Source organism: Epinephelus moara, chromosome 19 (assembly GCF_006386435.1).
Source record: "Epinephelus moara isolate mb chromosome 19, YSFRI_EMoa_1.0, whole genome shotgun sequence".
NCBI classification, from domain to species: Eukaryota; Metazoa; Chordata; class Actinopteri; order Perciformes; family Serranidae; genus Epinephelus; species Epinephelus moara.
In genome coordinates, this window is record NC_065524.1 from 12,952,267 (window position 1) to 12,970,074 (window position 17,808).

General features: G+C 41.0%; 1 protein-coding gene across 1 annotated transcript; it reads left to right on the top strand.

The window, feature by feature from the left end:
* The first annotated feature begins 9,753 nt into the window (after positions 1-9,753).
* Positions 9,754-17,127, top strand: mlh1 (mutL homolog 1, colon cancer, nonpolyposis type 2 (E. coli)). Its single transcript, XM_050071087.1, has 19 exons — positions 9,754-10,022; positions 10,301-10,391; positions 11,340-11,438; positions 11,537-11,610; positions 11,693-11,765; positions 11,852-11,943; positions 12,045-12,087; positions 12,184-12,272; positions 12,383-12,495; positions 12,599-12,692; positions 12,785-12,938; positions 13,163-13,485; positions 14,949-15,088; positions 15,402-15,510; positions 15,600-15,663; positions 15,747-15,911; positions 16,019-16,111; positions 16,201-16,311; positions 16,892-17,127. Exons 1-19 carry the CDS (start codon positions 9,916-9,918, stop codon positions 17,045-17,047), a joined length of 2,190 nt encoding a protein of 729 aa, XP_049927044.1. The 5' UTR covers positions 9,754-9,915; the 3' UTR covers positions 17,048-17,127.
* The last annotated feature ends 681 nt before the right edge of the window (positions 17,128-17,808 follow it).

Here is a 17,808-nt window from a genome sequence, read left to right on the forward strand (position 1 = left end):
TATTTTCTCCACTTTATCTTTGACACTAACCAATCAAGTCTAGAAACTACAGTGTTCTGCTAAGGAAAATTACTCTTTTTGTCAATGGAGTCTGGTGGCTGTGATAGAATGGCTTTAATTCTCCATTGAAATAGGCTGCCTGATGGCAAGGTAAAGCAGTGAATATATTCTAAATATAGTGTACACTTAAACTGATATTGATTTGTTTTGGTGGGCCTTTTTTCAGGTGGCTGAAAACAACCAGTTGAGGCAGAGTTTGCTCAGTGCCATTTGATTTTAATGTACATTATGCGAGGGTTTTCTATCTGGAGGTTACTCTAAGTTAACACAGTGTTTCAGTCTATTTCATTGTAGTGTTCGCATCTCTGAAACAGAATATATACCGATATACTCAGAAAATTCCCCTGGGTGCTCAGTGTTATCAAGAACATCTTTAGCAATTTATTGTTTATAGAGCAGCTCCAGACTTTATACCCTATGACATCACAAATTAGAGTTTTAGCTCTCTGGCCTTTGAATTTGGCAGGGAGTTGTTCATGTTTACTTATTTTTGGACTGTCCAGATCAGGGGTCTTTCTTCAGTGGCTCCCTGTGGCTCTGACATAAAAGTATATGGAAAATAGTAATGGTTTTTTTGGTATTCAGATTTTCATTTGTCATTGTTGTGGACCTACAGTGATTATATTTTCTCTAATTGTAAAAATGTGTAGCCTATCAAATTTTAAAAAAAGTTTTAACATTTCATCAACTGTAGTATGCATCATATGTTTATGACCTGATGCTTTTTCTTCCAAATTTTGCTGAACTTCAGTAGCAGTGGCTAGTCTGAAGTCTCTCTAGCAAGGCCAGCTATGGATTACAAATCCAAAAAAGGAAAAGTCTTGGAGGAAAGTAGAGGATTTAATAATGTGTGGACAGATTTATTTGCTTTCACCACCAATGTATCAATCAATCTTTATTTATATAGCACTTTTCATACAAACAGAATGCAACACAAAGTGCTTTACACAATAAAAGCAATAACATGATAACTGAGTTTGCTTTTAAAAATATCAACACTCTCCGCAGCCCTCAGGTCTTCAGGCAGGCTGTTCCACAGACGTGGACCATAGTGATGAAATGAGATCATACCATCATCAAAAAGCCGTGGGTTTTTGTTTTAACTTTGGGAATTAATAAAATGCCACTACCAGAAGACCTGAGCAAATCTGATAAATAGGTAGAACTAAGACCATTAAGAGCTTTATAAAACAATAAAAGGATTTTAAAATCAGCTCTGAAGCTCACGTGAAGCCAATGGAGAGACTTTAAAATTGGTGTAATTATAAATAGCCCACTGTAGAGTAGCCACCTTGTAGTAAATCAAATTAATGAATGCTCATTAAAACCTATATGTAATGTTGATGGGCTGTACCACTGGCTGTTTATTCAGATATGTTTTGTGCCTTCAAACAGATTTTTTTTTGCCAATAATGGCTCTTTTATTGGTAAAGGTTGCCGACCCTTGGTCTAGACTAGGAGTAACACGTATGAATTTAGAAAATGTGTGTAGTTCCCCTTTCAGGCCTTTATAATTTCACTTTCTATTTCTATTTTGCTTACATGGTGCATATTCCTAAATACATTTTACCCTGTCAGATTACCACAAGCTTATTACTACATACTAAATACACAAACACAATTAGAGTAGTCAGGAGGGGCCCACTGTTGATTTCCTTCCAGGGGCCTCACAGCAAATGAATCCAGTCCGACTTGAATGTGGACTTATCGGATATATTTTGAAAAAGGGTGGTGCCTAATTATGGGCATTAAGAAATCACATCTAATAATAATTACATTTGGTGGATGATGAATAGATAATTAGAGTTTATCCTTACAGAGTATAACAGTCATTAGTAACTGAAGTTACTGGAAAAAGTGAAAAAAACAGGTTACCCTTTTAAAATGTCTCTTGATTCTTGCTTATTTATTACTCATGTCTATTTATTGCGCATGTCTAGCCAAGACCAGGAAAAAGAATAAGAGGCCTTGAAGTGGCAAGGCAACAGAACAGCACTTTAAATTGGAATTATATCAGACAACCACCCTCTTGTAAAGACTGTAATGTGGCATGCTTAAATGCCTGGACAGCATCAAAGAAAACCTCTTTATGTGTTCATCTCAAACCTCTTAATGTGATGGGAATATCAACAAACAATGGAGGTACTGGGTTAGGATGGTTATTATAAAAAGACTGGCCTGCCGTCCTTTGAAGAAGGTGCAGTCTAGAAACAAACAAAAGAGTGGAGCAGCACAAGCTGGCCTGCGGGAAAGTCTTCCTCTGCCAACATGCTGCCTACATTCAATCTTTTGTTTCTTTTCATGGTTCATTAACAATCTCTCCTGCACCATTTAAAATAATATCCACAGACTGAAATGATATTACCTCAGCAGACAGGCTGTGATGTATCTTTCCTGTGTGATTTAGTGAGAGTGATCATGTGGAAACCTAGCTTTGAAGTTGGTGGGAAGGCCATCAGTATTTCCAAGATCTGACCTTTTAGAGCATGTTTTGTTAAACCCCTTAAGGAGAGAGAGAAAGACACCATATCCAGTGATTTTTCCTTTAATGGTTGCTCCACACGAAGACCTAAAATAGCCCCGGCAGGCAGCAGGATGAAATCTGATGACTAAAGTAAAGGAAGTGATGCAATGTAGCTGCTCAAGAGAAGACTTGAAGACAAACCCTCATTGTTTGCTTCAGGCAACACCCAAGGCACACAGAGGAGCAGTTGGAATTGAAACATCAAAATTAATGTTCACCGCGTTTATAGATAGTTGCTACACGACATACCAAAGGGCAGCATTCCCCGCTGCGCTCTTTTAACCCTGGTAGCTCTCAGAAGAAAATAAGCATTTAGTGTCCTGCCTTTTGGTTTTGTGACTGACAGCTTTGATTGTGAAACGTGAACTTGTCCAATCACTGAATCATAGCTGGATCCCTCCCACTTCATAAAACATCTCCTGGAATGTATGAATCAAACACACAAAGTGTAACTGATATGATTAACACAATCTCCATCTGAATGAACTGTTATTGTGTAAGTTGGACAAAGACGCAGTATCTCTTGGGAAACACCTAGCAGACAACAGAGTAGATTATACTGATAACTGCGTCCACACGGAGGCCTTGTGGAATAAGTGTGGTTGTAGATACAGTTCATACAGTGCATGTGTAGGACAATGTCATATACACCTGGGGTCATATTTCAGACATTCTATTGTAAACAGTTACGGAGGGCTGTGCTTTCATTATGCCACGTGAGCCGTAATAAAGACTATTATCCTGCTGAATTACTGTTAACATCTTTCACACCAATGCAGATGTGACAGATGCCAACCTGAGAGGCTAGACCCTTTAAACTAAGAATATGTATAAGTATGATCTTCCAAGTTTTGCCTCAGGTGAATGACTGGTAACACAATGGAAGGAATATATCAGTCACAGCATGACAGGAAACACAGGGCTCACTGACATCAAAGCAATAGTTCACAACATAATGCTTGAATGAGTAACCTTAAAGCATATCTTTAATTGGAGGGTGGGGTTGGACACGAGTCGGCAGGTTTCTTTCAATGAGGGCACTCCTGAGGGCATGCCTATACAGGTGGCCAAAAGGATGGTTTAAAGCCACGCTGACTGCATGACTCTAAAGATGGAAATGTTGGTCAGCTGGTCCAGACTGAAATATCTCAACAACTATTGGATAGATTGCCTTGTAGTTTTGTAGACCCTCATGGTCCTCAGAGGATGACTTTCACTGGCTTTGGTGATCCCCGTACTTTTCCTTTAGCTCCACCATGAGGTTAACAGTTGTGGTTTTAATATGAAATGTCTCAACAATATTTGGATGTGTTGCTATTACATTTGGCACCCACATTCATGTTCCCCTCGGGACAGATTATATCTCTGTTGATACTCTCACTTTTCATCCAGCACCATCATCAGGGTGAAGTATAAATTTTTCCATTACTTTGGTTTATGGCCTGCAAAAAAGACATTCCCATCACCCTCAGCTGTACCTTATGTTTTCCCCTAATAAGCACGCGTAGGATGCTTACAGGCTAAACTAAGACGATGAACATAAGGTAAATGTTAAAGGTGGGACCAAGTTATTGTCTTGCAAGTTACAAGTAAGTCTCCGGTCTTTGCATTCAAGTCCCCAGTCAAGACATGACAGTCCTGAGTCCTGTGAGATGTCAAGACTGACAAGTCCCAAGTCCTAAACTAAACTGAGTTTTGAGTCCAACACATGTTATAATGTGCTCTTAACCAAATGTAATGCCATTTTAACAACAGAGAAGTTGGAAGTTGTTGTGTCTCCACCTGTAATTTTTGACCTGCAATATATATTATTTTATTTGTTGACCACTTGTAGTTTTTGTATGGGAACAAAAATATCTTCTGTATCATTTTTTCCAGCTGGTGCTCAGTAACGTAATATTAATTCCTCATGGTTCTCTCATGCAACTGGACTGGATGCTGTCGAATTGGTTCAGACAAAGTGGATCTGGGGAATTAAGTGTCCACTTGCTGAGAATTAGTAGCATTGATACTTGACTCAGGTAATGATGGGAAATAAATTGTTGTGTGGCACACTTTTGAATTACGTACTTTTTAATCTTTGGGCTTGGGGGAAGGTGTCAAGTATTTTCAAGTCAAAAGGCTCAGGTTCAAGTGAAGTCATGAGTCATTGGTGTTAAAGTCCAAGTCAAGTTTTTATTTTTATTTTGTCCAGTCAAGTCTAAAGTCATCAAATTTGTGACTCGAGTATGACTTGAATCCAACTCATGTGACTTGAGTCCACATGTCTGGTAAATGTTATACTTGCAAAACATCAGTGTGTTAGCATGTCTCTGTGAACATATTAGCATGCTGATGTTAGCATTTAGTACAGCCACTACCACAGAGTGGACTCTGTCTAAGGATTATCAATGTTAAAGTTTAAAACATGTAATAATTTGTATCTTTGTTCAGTAGAACTACTTGAACAGCTGACGCTGAAGTACTTTTACTCTGCATTACCTCTGCTGTTTTTTGTTTACCTAGGAAAATACACACTCAACTTTTGTTTGGAACCTCAAGAGGCTTTTGTCACGCTGATGAGGAGAGAGCAGGAGCAGGAAAATTGTCATAGGAGAAGGAAGAGGATGGGAAAACAAAGGAAAAAGGAAAAGCAACAGCTGCAGAATCCATTTCCAGATGCATCATCTGATGGAGCGAACAGGAAGTCTTGGCATTTCACAAAGAGTTGAGATAATGCTTGCCTACAGAGCTGATGAAGGCGGAATTGAGATGATGAATTAGCACAGTTACAGATGAGCTCAAGTCCCTGCACTTGGACTGCTACTTGTTGTGTGGTGAAGACTGGCCATGAGTCCATAAATACACAATCTACCAGTAATCCAGTTGAGATTGTATAATTCTTGGGCATTAAAAAGGAGAGAAGAACTGATCTAATTAAATTTTTTGATTCGTGGTCAATGTGTGAGGGACCAACCTAATCATTAGTGGAAAGACAGGCTTGTCTATATTTGTCACTTAGAGAGGCCATGTCAGATTCCACAGATGGTTGTACTGCCACATTTTGTGTCACTGAGAGCTACTGTACACCTTTCAGCCCTGCTGTCATTAGCTCGATGGCAGTCATGACTCTGGAGCTTTATCAAAGGAGGGTGGGGGCGTAGAACCAGCAGACATAAACACACAGGTGAGACAAAACCACAGCAGTGGAAACAACAGGCTCTTGTCAGTGGGGAATGTATAGAAACTAGCAGCATGGAGGTATGGAATGGATCCAGGTCATGTTAAAGTAAAGGTGCATTTGGGTGAGTAACTCTGTTTTAAGATGGAGGAATGATTTGGAGGCCATGTTGGGGCAGCTGCTGTGCGCTGACCTCGTTCCACACAATAGCTGTACCACTGAGCAACAGGTGTGCATTTGTATCTCATTTGACTGTCATTTTGCTTGTTGACAGTGTTTGTTTATTCAGTGAGTGCATTCTGCTCTGAGTTTCTGAGGGATTTTACAAGAAATTAACAATTTATAATATATTTTTTCGGAATTCTCTTAAGCCACATTTAGTGTTCTTCTTTTCAGTGTGCATGTACTGTGTGCATGCACCTGCAAGTATGTGTGCCATCGCATTAGCATGTGTGCCTGTGTGTGCTTGTCATTGCGTGTGGCAGGTCGCTACAGGAGTGGCAGTGGCTGATCTTTGAAACAGTTGTAATCTGAGTTTCAGTAAGAGGAGACTGAAAAACGAGGAGAGTAGGCGCAAAAGAAAAATGAGGCCTTTTGTGACCTGGGAGATACACAACCAGTTCTGACTCCACCCATGCTGTTGTTGACAGTTTCATCCTTCCAAAAAAGTAAATTTACACAGACTGGATGGAGAATAGCCTCCTACAGTGCACTGATGTCATACTGTAAACTGCCTGACAAAAAAAGATGAAGAACAGGGACCTGTGCTTTACATTCTGGAGTGCTGTCTTCCTTCCGCCACTAATTTCTTTCCAGTTCTATTGTATTGTATCCTGTGGCACATCCTGCAGCTACGGCACATACTTGAATGTCCTGCATTGAGTCAGAGAAACGTGTCTCAGGATAAACATCATATCCCCTGATACATCTCAGATGCAAAGACAGCACAACATTTTCCCTCAGCCTAAAGACAGAGGTTGAGCAGCTTAGAGGAAAACATGATCGGTGCCAGAGCGATATAGCACACATCTGGATTTAATGATCGCATAGTTCATGTAGGACACTGTGCCTGACATCATAGTGATGTCACTCCTATCTTTGTGGGTGAACCCAATGGTTCAGCTGCAGAATTGAGCACATCTGTTAATAAAACAGATGTACAAAGTAAAGCATATTTATCTGATCAGAGTCACCTTTCTGACACTTGTTTGTCAGTTGCAAACTGACTTCCTTTCATAGTTGCAGTGACCTTTTAGGTTGTGCCAGCGTGCTTTTATGAACTGTATTTACGTCTGACTGCGGTTAACTGGTTCGTGCCACTGAAGTCGCCTTGGCAAAGGCTCGTAGAGCAGCATAACAAACTGCTGAACTACTAAATCATGCCAAGTTAGCTCTCAGGGCTGCCTGGTCAAGGCTTATACCTTTGTATTAAATGCGGTACAGGTTACACAGAAACACACAGTTTTATAGCTGAGTTCCTCTTGTTCAAATGTTTTCCTGGAATGTGGTGGGATTTGCAAGATCCAAAAGCATAACAGGTCAGAAGTGTGGTGTTACTGCGTGAGAGAGTGAACTTAGTCTGTTTCTCACCCTGAGTTTCAAACACAAACATCAAAATTTGCCCTCTAAAGTTTGAATAAAATTCCATTTTGTTCATCTGTTGCATTTAATCCATACTTGGCAGTAGGTAGCTGCAACATCTCTCTGCTAAACACACCCTATCTTTTGACATGGAGCCTAAAAAGCGGACTTTATAAGGGCATGGGTGGATTATAGGACAATGGGCCCCTGGGCACAGATATGCAGAAGGCCCCACCTTTTTTGTGGTTTTGCCGCTTTTGTAGTCATTTGTGTCTGTTTTGGTCATTTTGTGTTCTTTTGTAGTCACTGTGTGTCTCTTTGATGTTATTTCTGCCCCGTTTTAGTTATTTTGCATCTCTTTGCAGTTCCTTTGCATTTCTTTGTGTTCTATTTGTGTCTCTTTGTGGTCATTTTGAGTTTCCTCCTGCTTGGTAAGTGTTAATTCGAATGACATTTTGCAGGTGAAGGCGAGGGGGGCCCTGACACGCCCAGTGGGCCCATTCAGTGATACATCCATGTCTGAGGGGCAATCAGATTAAAGGCTATTGTGATGGCGCCTTTACTTTTTACTCTGATGATCTCTGTCCTTACAAAGCTATCAATCTTTGCTATATATGAAGGACTGTGGAATCAAATGAAATATAGTCTCCATGGTTTTTCCTCAAATACTCATTGTAAATGTCAATATTCTTTTTTAGTTTCATTCTTAAATCCAACACTAACATAAAATTAAAAATTTAGGACTGAGTTTTAAATATAGACTGGTAGGAACTCAACCCAGAATTACTTTTCACCTCCTGTCCTCAGTTGATTTGTTTCCTTCATGCAGGTATTTGAGGATAGTGTGTTCAGGTTTAACTGCATTGAGAGGCTCTCCCTAGTCATGACATCCAAACAGCGCCACTCCCCGGACGGCCTACTCGCAGCATTTTATTCTGTTGAGGTCATCCTGCCTGAGGCTGAACTTTAACAGCCTAGCAACATCATTCTGGCAGCTACTGTAACAATCACAGAGGCTAAGTAGAGCATAGATTAGTTTTTCATTTTTCAAAAACATCCTCATGAAATATATCTGAGAACATTTGTGTTTTTGCAGATTTTAGGCCACCATAGTTCTGCTGGCCTCCATGAAAGACGTACCTCTGTGAGGAATGCAGACCCATGCATGGTCAGGCCAAGTGTGTGCACAGTTTAAGATTACAGGGAATCCCTTATAAGTGAATGTGCTGACAACGACAATGCAGAAAAACATAGTTGTTAAACTAGTTATAGGTCTATCTAGAACTTATGTTGTGTATTTCAAAAATAGTCTTACATGGTAAAAGATGTAATTTTGTAATCACTTTTTCTGCCCATATTTTTTACATTATTTACCATGAGGGGTTAAATTTTCTGTTGAGAGTGACTCACTGTTACGCACAGATATTTGGCTGGAAGGTATAGAATAATTTACCTGGAATTTGGACTTTCATCGTGTTGATGTTACACACAAAATTCTTCAGTAGTTCACAACTTAAACAGACAATAAAACATTGATAAAACCTGGGCAAAGATTCATTTTATTGTTTTCACACACACACACACACACACACAGAATTTTGTAATTATCGGCAGCATAGTTGTCAGAACAAATATTGATCTGACCTTTAACCTTTTGGCTGACTAAGCAAAAGATACCTTCCCCAGGGGCACAATTGACTTCATCTTATTGATTTACATTGCTGCTCTTAAGCAGTACATTCCAGAGTTGGACATGCCAGAGATACAAACACCTGTCTGTGTATCAGTGTATCATCAGTATGTAGGACATCAAAAGGGAAAAAACAGTGGTAAAATACAGTAAATTGTGTTATAAGTGACAAATTTATTTTTTAAAAAAGGGATTTGTTTACTATTCTGCAGCAGAGACTGCAAGCTCATGATAATAATTTACTGTATTATATAAACTGTATTGTGCACACATAAAGGTGTATAAAGATGTAAATGACGTTATAATCTTTTTGCTTTTTGGCAAACTGTGTGGTATAATGTGGCAAAATATTGTCAATGTGCACCATCGTTGTGTGGCGCTGTGCGTAGTTCAAATTCACAACGTTGCAAAATATTAACCAGAGAAGAAGACTTTCAGCGAATGACGTCTGCAGGACACAGGCCCCGCCTCCACGTTTTCTACCCGCGCTGTATCATCGAAGATCGTGTATAATTGAGAAGATGACTCACTTGATAGTGGAAAAAAATGTAGCTGAAATAACACATTTTCGTCAACAGCCACGCATTACATAAAACGATAAACCTTTTCAGCTTTTTTGTGGGGAGGTAAAGCAATTTAACTTTCCCAATAACGCCTATACAGCAGTTATGGGGACAGTTGAGCGACTGACATGACGACTATCGCTGTGCTGACATTTGGAGGTAGAGAGAGACCTCTATCTTTTTTCTACTCTCTGGTCCAATGCATGCGCTGTGTTTCTTGCATGAGTTGTGAGGCTACGCTTAAGCTAAATAAATGCCATTTAATCCATATGTAAGTAATTCACATCTACAACCTGCTGTTTAATTAACCATAAAATTAGTCAGCAGCACTGTAAACATGGCAGGAGTTATCCGGAGGCTCGACGAGACAGTTGTCAACCGGATTGCAGCAGGAGAAGTTATCCAGCGTCCTGCCAACGCCGTCAAAGAAATGATTGAGAACTGGTAACTGACACGCTACATGTTAAAGTTAGTTCTGATAATGTGAGCTAATGTTAGGCGTTTGACTGGTGGCTTAAATAAGCTGCAGTGGGACCAGTAAAAGTGACAAAATATGACAGGAGACACAATTGTTTACATCCCCCCTGTGGCAAAACTACTTACCAACGCCTGTAACGTTAACATGGTAACAGTCCTGTGTTACTGTGAACTGAATACATAATGTCACTTTAAGTGTATCATGGCTGTATAATGACCGTACTTTGTATTTTAAAATGTTACAGTTTGGATGCCAAGTCCACCAACATTCAGGTGACGGTGAAGGACGGCGGGCTGAAGCTCCTTCAGATTCAGGACAACGGCACTGGCATCAGGGTGGGTGACAGGGGCGTCCCCATAGGGGGTGGGGGTGAAGACCCACTTCTTATTTTGGGTGGTTGTATAAATATCGTTTTTAAATGAATCTCATGCCAAGAATTCCCAGTGTGATGACTATAAGTTTGAACTAAAAAGTTAAGTCATAACCAGGGCTGGGTATTGTTAGAAACATTATAATACCAATACCAATGCCCAGAAATTGATACCAATAGAGTACTTCATTTGATACCCATAATGTGGCATATGGAATAGCCCTATTTTCAAACATTCTGGTGGCAGTTCCTCACACTGAACTCCCAATTTCATCAAATACACCATGCTCTACTTCACCAAAACACAGCTTGTATGGGTTGTAATGTTAGCTGCTGCAGGAGTGTGAGCTGTGTGCCGCAGACAGTAGTGACTGTAACAGTCCACCTGGCTGTACACATAACGCAGTGACAGAGCTAACTGTTAGCATCACACGACTAGCGCTTCTTAACAGTTATTAACAGGTTAGCAACAGAGTCAAGCTGTTTTAGTGATGGTGTGGGTTGGTTGGGACCGTTTAATGGCTTCATGGTGGATGTTAGCACCTGTGTAACAGCAGCAACAGAAAGTTTGCTGACCTGGCAGGGAGTAGGGATGTTCCGGGATCAGACCTCAGGCACAAAAAGGATTGAATGCAGGTATCATTTGACTGGAGATGTTTTGATACTACTGGGTTGGATAATTTAAATCGATATCTTAAAGGTATCGAGTACTGATACCCACCCCTAATCATAACAGAAAGGATTCTTGGGAAAGATGATGTTTGTTTCCTACATATAATCCAGTCTAATATGGAGTCTGGTCTGTCTGCCCCCATTAGGTTAGATTTAGTGTTTTGGGACTCTAAATTGCTGCCACTGTATTTTAATTCCATAGTTTTCTCTGACCGTGCTGTCTGTTTTATATCTGAGGCAGAGAGAAGATATGGAAATAGTTTGTGAGAGGTTCACCACCAGCAAACTCCAGACTTTTGAAGACCTCTCAGCTATTGCAACCTATGGATTCAGAGGAGAGGTAAAGCTCTGGATCAATACCAGCATTCAGATTATTGAATGTTTTCATACATTTTGTTTTCAGTGCATCACATTTGTTGTCTGTGTTCATGTTTGCAGGCCCTTGCTAGTGTAAGCCATGTTGCCCATGTGACCATTACAACGAAGACAGCTGATGCCAAGTGTGCCTATAGGTATGCTAACAACTGTACATTATGATAGATATGAAGTTACCAGGATTCTCAGATTTGATTCTTTTGTACTGTTATCTTGCAGAGCCAGCTATAGCGATGGCAAACTAAAAGGTCCTCCCAAACCATGTGCTGGCAACCAGGGAACACAGATTCTTGTGAGTTGGTGGAGCACATCAGCTATTACAGAATGAAGTCATTGGATGCTCAGGAACCTAAAACAGTTTGCTCTCTCTGCCTGCAGGTGGAGGACCTGTTCTATAACGTGTCAACCAGGAGGAAAGCTTTAAAGAGCCCCAGTGATGAGTACTCCAGGATTGTAGAGGTGGTCAGCAGGTCTGTCATCTTGTCTTTACTACTTGTGTCTTGTGATTCCTGCTCTCTTGATGAATATCATTGTGCCTGAATAACTCTTATATAAACATGTTATTTTGAAGGTATGCCATACACAATTCAGGAAAAAGCTTTTCTGTCAAAAAGGTGAGAGTATTTGTGACTGCACGTACAAAAAAATTAAATGAGGCTACAAAGATTTATTTGCTTGAAGGATGACATTATTTATGGCCTTTTTTCCAGCAAGGAGAGACTGTGGCAGATGTGAGGACTCTACCCAACGCATCTGTAGTGGATAATATCCGAGGAGTTTTTGGCAATGCAGTCAGCAGGTACTAACCGACCAAGACGAGGAAAAAAATGCTTTGATGCTGTCTGCAGTTATGTGACCTGTTAAAACTTTAACGCCGACTGCATGACCAACTCTGTGGTATGTTCCCAGGGAGCTGATTGAAGTTAGCTGCGAGGATCAGAAGCTGTCTTATAAGCTGAAAGGCTACATCTCTAATGCAAATTACTCAGTCAAGAAATGCATCCTGGTCCTCTTCATTAACCGTACGTATCGCAGAAAAGTTACTGCAAATGTGGCTCACCTGTGAATATGATTTCATCTTATTGGCACTTTGTTAAATGGAGTTTGTGATCTGTGACGTCTCAGATCGTCTAGTGGAGTCAAGCGCTTTGAAGAAAGCAATCGAGACAGTTTACGCTGCATACCTTCCCAAGAACACACACCCTTTTCTATACCTCAGGTAACCTAACATGCATTTGTCTGTTTTATACAATGCATTCTTATTATGGTTACATTTATTTGATATTCATTGGTGCTTTTCAATCACCACAGTTTGGAGATTTCGCCGCAGAATGTAGACGTGAATGTCCATCCCACAAAACATGAGGTGCATTTCTTGCACGAAGACAGCATCATCGAGAGCATTCAGAAGCACATAGAGAGCAAACTTCTTGGCTCCAACTCCTCACGCACATATTTCACTCAGGTATGGTGTGACTAGATTGTTATCTCTGTAAATATGCTGCAGTTGTCACAGCAGTAAGAGATCTGATCACTGTCTTGTATTCTGGTAACATGTTGTCACTCCTCCCAGAGATCATTTGTCACCTGTACCGTGTGTGCATTTGAGCGTCTTTTTTCCCCTTTGAGGTACAAAAAAACTTGAAGCGTGGAGATATATGATGACACATACACTGTATGTTTGTGCAGACGTTGCTGCCAGGGCTGTCAGTGTCAGGTGGCAGTGAGGTCAAGTCCACCAGTGCATCAGCAGAGTCTAGCGAGCGGGTCTACGCACATCAGATGGTGAGGACCGATTGCCGCGCACAGAAGCTGGACGCCTTCCTCCAGCCAAAAGAGAAGCCGCCTCCTGACCCGAAAGCAGGTGGTCCCAGCAGCAGGGAGGCTACAACCAAAACCGCCCAGCCTGACAGCATAGAGATGGAGGAGATGGACGATACAGACCTGCTGGAGGCCCTGGCTGAGCAGGAGGCAGAGGTGCCGAAAAGTGGCGAAGACAATGGTGTTCAAAGGTGAAAAAATGAATCATGGCAGTGTGTGTGCAGGATTAATGACTCAGTTAGTACCATCATGATTAATCACAATTTTTGAACCCATCGGCTATCTGTCTTACAACATCTTAGCCTCTTGGAGCAACTGCTAATAGTGCAGCTGTTCTGGTGTAGCCAGCGGAAATCTGGCGCCAAGACTTCCTCTTCTGTGTGCCGGTCATTTTTACAATCCAGTTAGCAACTTCAGATGCGAATGGAGTTAAGAGACGACATCTACAACCAGATTGTTTTACAAGTAGCCAGCTAATAAAGCTAATAAAAAGCTAACTTGTCATCAGACGATAGCCAGAGGGTTCTGAGATTGCATCACAGCCAGTGCCTTCCACCTCTTTTGCTCTCCTCATTGACTGTTTACCTGCATGCAACCAAAGCCCACTAATCCAACTCAGACCACAAACAGAAACCAGAGCACTTCCAGATTGAACGTCTTGTCTCGTTGCCCACAAATTCTGCATTCGTATGCAGAAATGTGTTTATAGAGATTAGACTAATCTAGATACAGTTTGTACAAGTCAGATCAGGACATGTCTTGATGTATGATTAATCCTGTATCATCAGCAAATCTGAACATTGACCGGCAGCAAGATGAGTTGAGTAAGAGAGCACGAAGAAGATTGCAGTAGTAAGCATGTATCATCACACATTAATGATGTCATCTTCCTCCAGGCCAATCAGAAACAAATGTCACCTCATGAATTTGCATGTTATAGAAGCTCAAAAGGGATCTGTCGTTAGTGCTCCACCTATCATCGCTAACAGTGATGAACCCAAAACAAATAATCATCCTCCACAGCTTTGTGTTTTGGTTTAAGCAAACACATTTACCTTAGAAGTCTCAGAATTCTCATTAATCCGGTTTTCTGTGAAAAGGTTTTAATAAAGCCAGTGCACACTGCCTGTTGAGGTGAGGAAAAGCCAAACACCCAGCAGCTTATGACCTAAATATTTCTCCCAGTAGTTGGTAGAAGCCAAAAACAGCTAAAGAGAGTGTGAATACTAGAGTTACATTCATCAGATAGCCATAAACAAAACTCTAAACAAATGCTAATGTTGCTCTGTATGCCGACAGTGTGAATTTCAAACTTTAGAAAATGATCATACGGAAAGTTTACAGCCATTAAATTGTAGATTTCCTCTGCCCCCATGTGGCCGAAAAAGTAACTCATGCAGCCTAAGCTTGTCAAGTACTTGTTGCTTTTAATATGGCCGGACAAAAAACATCTGATGCCAATTGAGTGTGTGATTAAATCTGTAAACATTTTCACAGCCCGTTAAGTCTAACAGTGTGTCCACAGTAAGCTGGTCTGAGTTATTGTCTGGAGAGTACAATTATCTGTAAACATGCAGTGTACTGTTTGCTGGAGGATTGACAGCTGTGTGTGTGTGTGTGTGTGTGTGTGTGTGTGTCTGCGTGTGTGAGCCAGGAAGCGACCCAGGAAAGAGCAGCAGCAGCTGGAGGAAGAAGATGAGGACCTGACGGCTGCAGCCACGCCCAAGAGACGAGTCATAAAGCTGAATAGTGTCAAAGAACTCAGGGCTGAGATCACTGAGAACACGCACACAGGTAAACAAATCATGCATCAGCATCTATTCCAGCTAAACTGTCTATTGTTGCATCTAGTGTTTCATGAGTAACCCCACCAACAAACTTGAGTCTCTACAGTTTCCTAGTAATTTTACGTGTGGCTCCAGGCTACAGCTCATCCCCAAAGCTTGCTTCATGCAACTTCTTGTCACCTCATGCCCCTATTATTTTGATGCCACCTCCTCTGTAGTTATTTGAGCAAAGTATACAAGTCAAACTTGATTAAATAGGGTGTTTTTTTTCAGTCTTCAACACATTTGTCCTCCTCTGGGTGTGTACATATTTTCTCAAGGTCTTCAAGAAATGCTGCAGAACCACTCGTTTGTTGGCTGCGTCAACCCCCAGTGGACTCTGATCCAACATCACACCAAACTGTACCTGCTCAACACCACCAAACTCAGGTCAGAGCCACAGGAAACACACACTGTTCACTTCAGTTGTTTGAATCTGCTGCTTTATGTCCGATTTCACATTTTTGTTTCTGCTGCAGCCAGGAACTTTTCTACCAAATACTCATCTATGACTTTGGGAACTTTGGTGTACTAAGGCTATCTGTAAGTACAGTCAAGATTGTGAATGATTAGTATATACTGTACATGCTGTGATTTTCTTTTAACGGGTGATAATGTGCATTTAGACACCAGCTCCACTTTATGACCTGGCCATGTTGGCTCTGGACTCTGAGGAGAGCGGCTGGACAGAAGAGGATGGTCCTAAAGAAGGCCTTGCTCAGTACATAGTCGACTTCCTGAAGAAGAAATCTGAGATGCTGGAGGACTACTTCTCCTTGGAGATAGACCAGGTCAGTTTGAGTGGTGTTTGTCTGAGGCAGTTATTTTCTGCCTCCAAAATGTGGCATTATCAGTCTGATATTACTCAATCTGTAAAACTGAGCTTTGTGTGTCGTAGGAAGGAAATCTAACAGGGTTGCCATTATTGCTGGACAAGTACACCCCTGTCATGGAGGGTCTCCCCATGTTCATCCTGCGCCTGGCCACTGAGGTGAACATCTTTTAGGTCTCTGCTTATTTAAGAAAACATTCTGGAAACACAAACTGTATCTGAAGGCTTTGCTTGGTGGTGTTGTGCAGGTGAACTGGGACAATGAAAAGGAGTGTTTCAGAGACTTCAGCAAGGAGTGCAGCATGTTCTACTCCATCAGGAAGCGCTACATTCTAGAGGCTGAGCCTGGAGAAGAGCAGGTGTGAAGGAATGCTGGAGTGCTGGATGCATTTTAAATGGATAGTTCACCCTTAAAGTAAAAAAAAAAAAACTGCCTTTTTATTCTTATGTGTAGTGCTATTTATCAGTCTAGATTGTTGTGGGGTGAGTTGACAAGTGTTGGGGATATCGGCTGTAGAGATGTCTGCCTTCTTTACGATATAATAGAACTATAGTACGGTGGAAAGAAAATTGTTCCTACATGCTCACAACAAGGTCTGTGGATTATCTTGAGTAAGCAGGTCATGATTTCAGGAAAGAGACATTGCTGTTGAGTTTCCATATGATTTTTTTGGCGCTTTGAGCGCCACAAGCCGAGTGCCATCTAGTTCCATTATATCGGAGAGAAGGCAGACATCTCTACAGCCATATCTCCAACACTCTGCAACTCACATCAAAAAGATCTAGGCTGATAAATAACACTACAGGTACAAGGAAAAATATGTAGTTTTGATTCTGAGGTGAACTTTCCCTTTAACTTTTGACTTCCTTTGCTTTACAATCACATTAATGACAAAGAACTGAACTGCTAAGTGTGATGTGTAATGTGTATTGTTTCAGGATGCTGAGGTGAACACATGGCGTTGGAAAGTTGAGCACATCATCTTCAAAGCTTTCCGAACCCTCCTGAGTCCTCCGAAGACCTTCAGCGAGGACGGCACTGTGCTGCAGATCGCCAACTTACCTGATCTCTATAAAGTTTTTGAAAGGTGCTAAATCTGATCTTCAACTCAACCACACATGCTGCTCTTTTATACTTGATGTAACATTTGCTCTGTAAATAAATACTTTGTATGAGACGAAGCTTCTGTTTGTCTTTGATTGAAAAACCATATTCCATGAGGTCACAGGAAACCCTTGTTCTGAATAGCCTATTTAAATGTGCCAAGGCTACACATGGTTTTCTAAAAGTAAGACTTGGGACACGCAGCCAGGAAAAATAGAATCGGGTCACGAGTCCCATAACGACACCTAAAATGTGCCAGCGCACTGGCTTGACTTTTATTACAGCTACATTTTCCCTGTCAGTCTGAGATACAGTGTGGGGGGATCAGAGCTCAGTGTGACGGAAATTAACACCACCACTTAGTTTTTAAGTAGCTCCTGGATAATTACAAGTTTGCGACTAAAAGACGAGTGAAGAAAACCTTCAAAACTATGTCTGTGACTTATGCTAAAGCAACTGTGTGCCTATCTTTATTCCAGTCACATAATCTGACAAGGACTAAAATAAATAAGTAGAGTCCAAATTTAAAATTGGCCATGTCTTTTCCTACACTGATTTAAAACTGCAACGAAAAAAAGACAGATTTAATACATATACAGCATGTACACTGGAAACCAAGGCTAATGAACAGAGGTGGTTCAAGTCATCTTTGTACGAGTCACAAGTCTCAGAGTCACTTAAATTCCAAGTCAAGTCCCGAGCTTTGAGTTTTGAGTCCTAAACTTTTTTGAGTCATACTGTGCTCCTCACC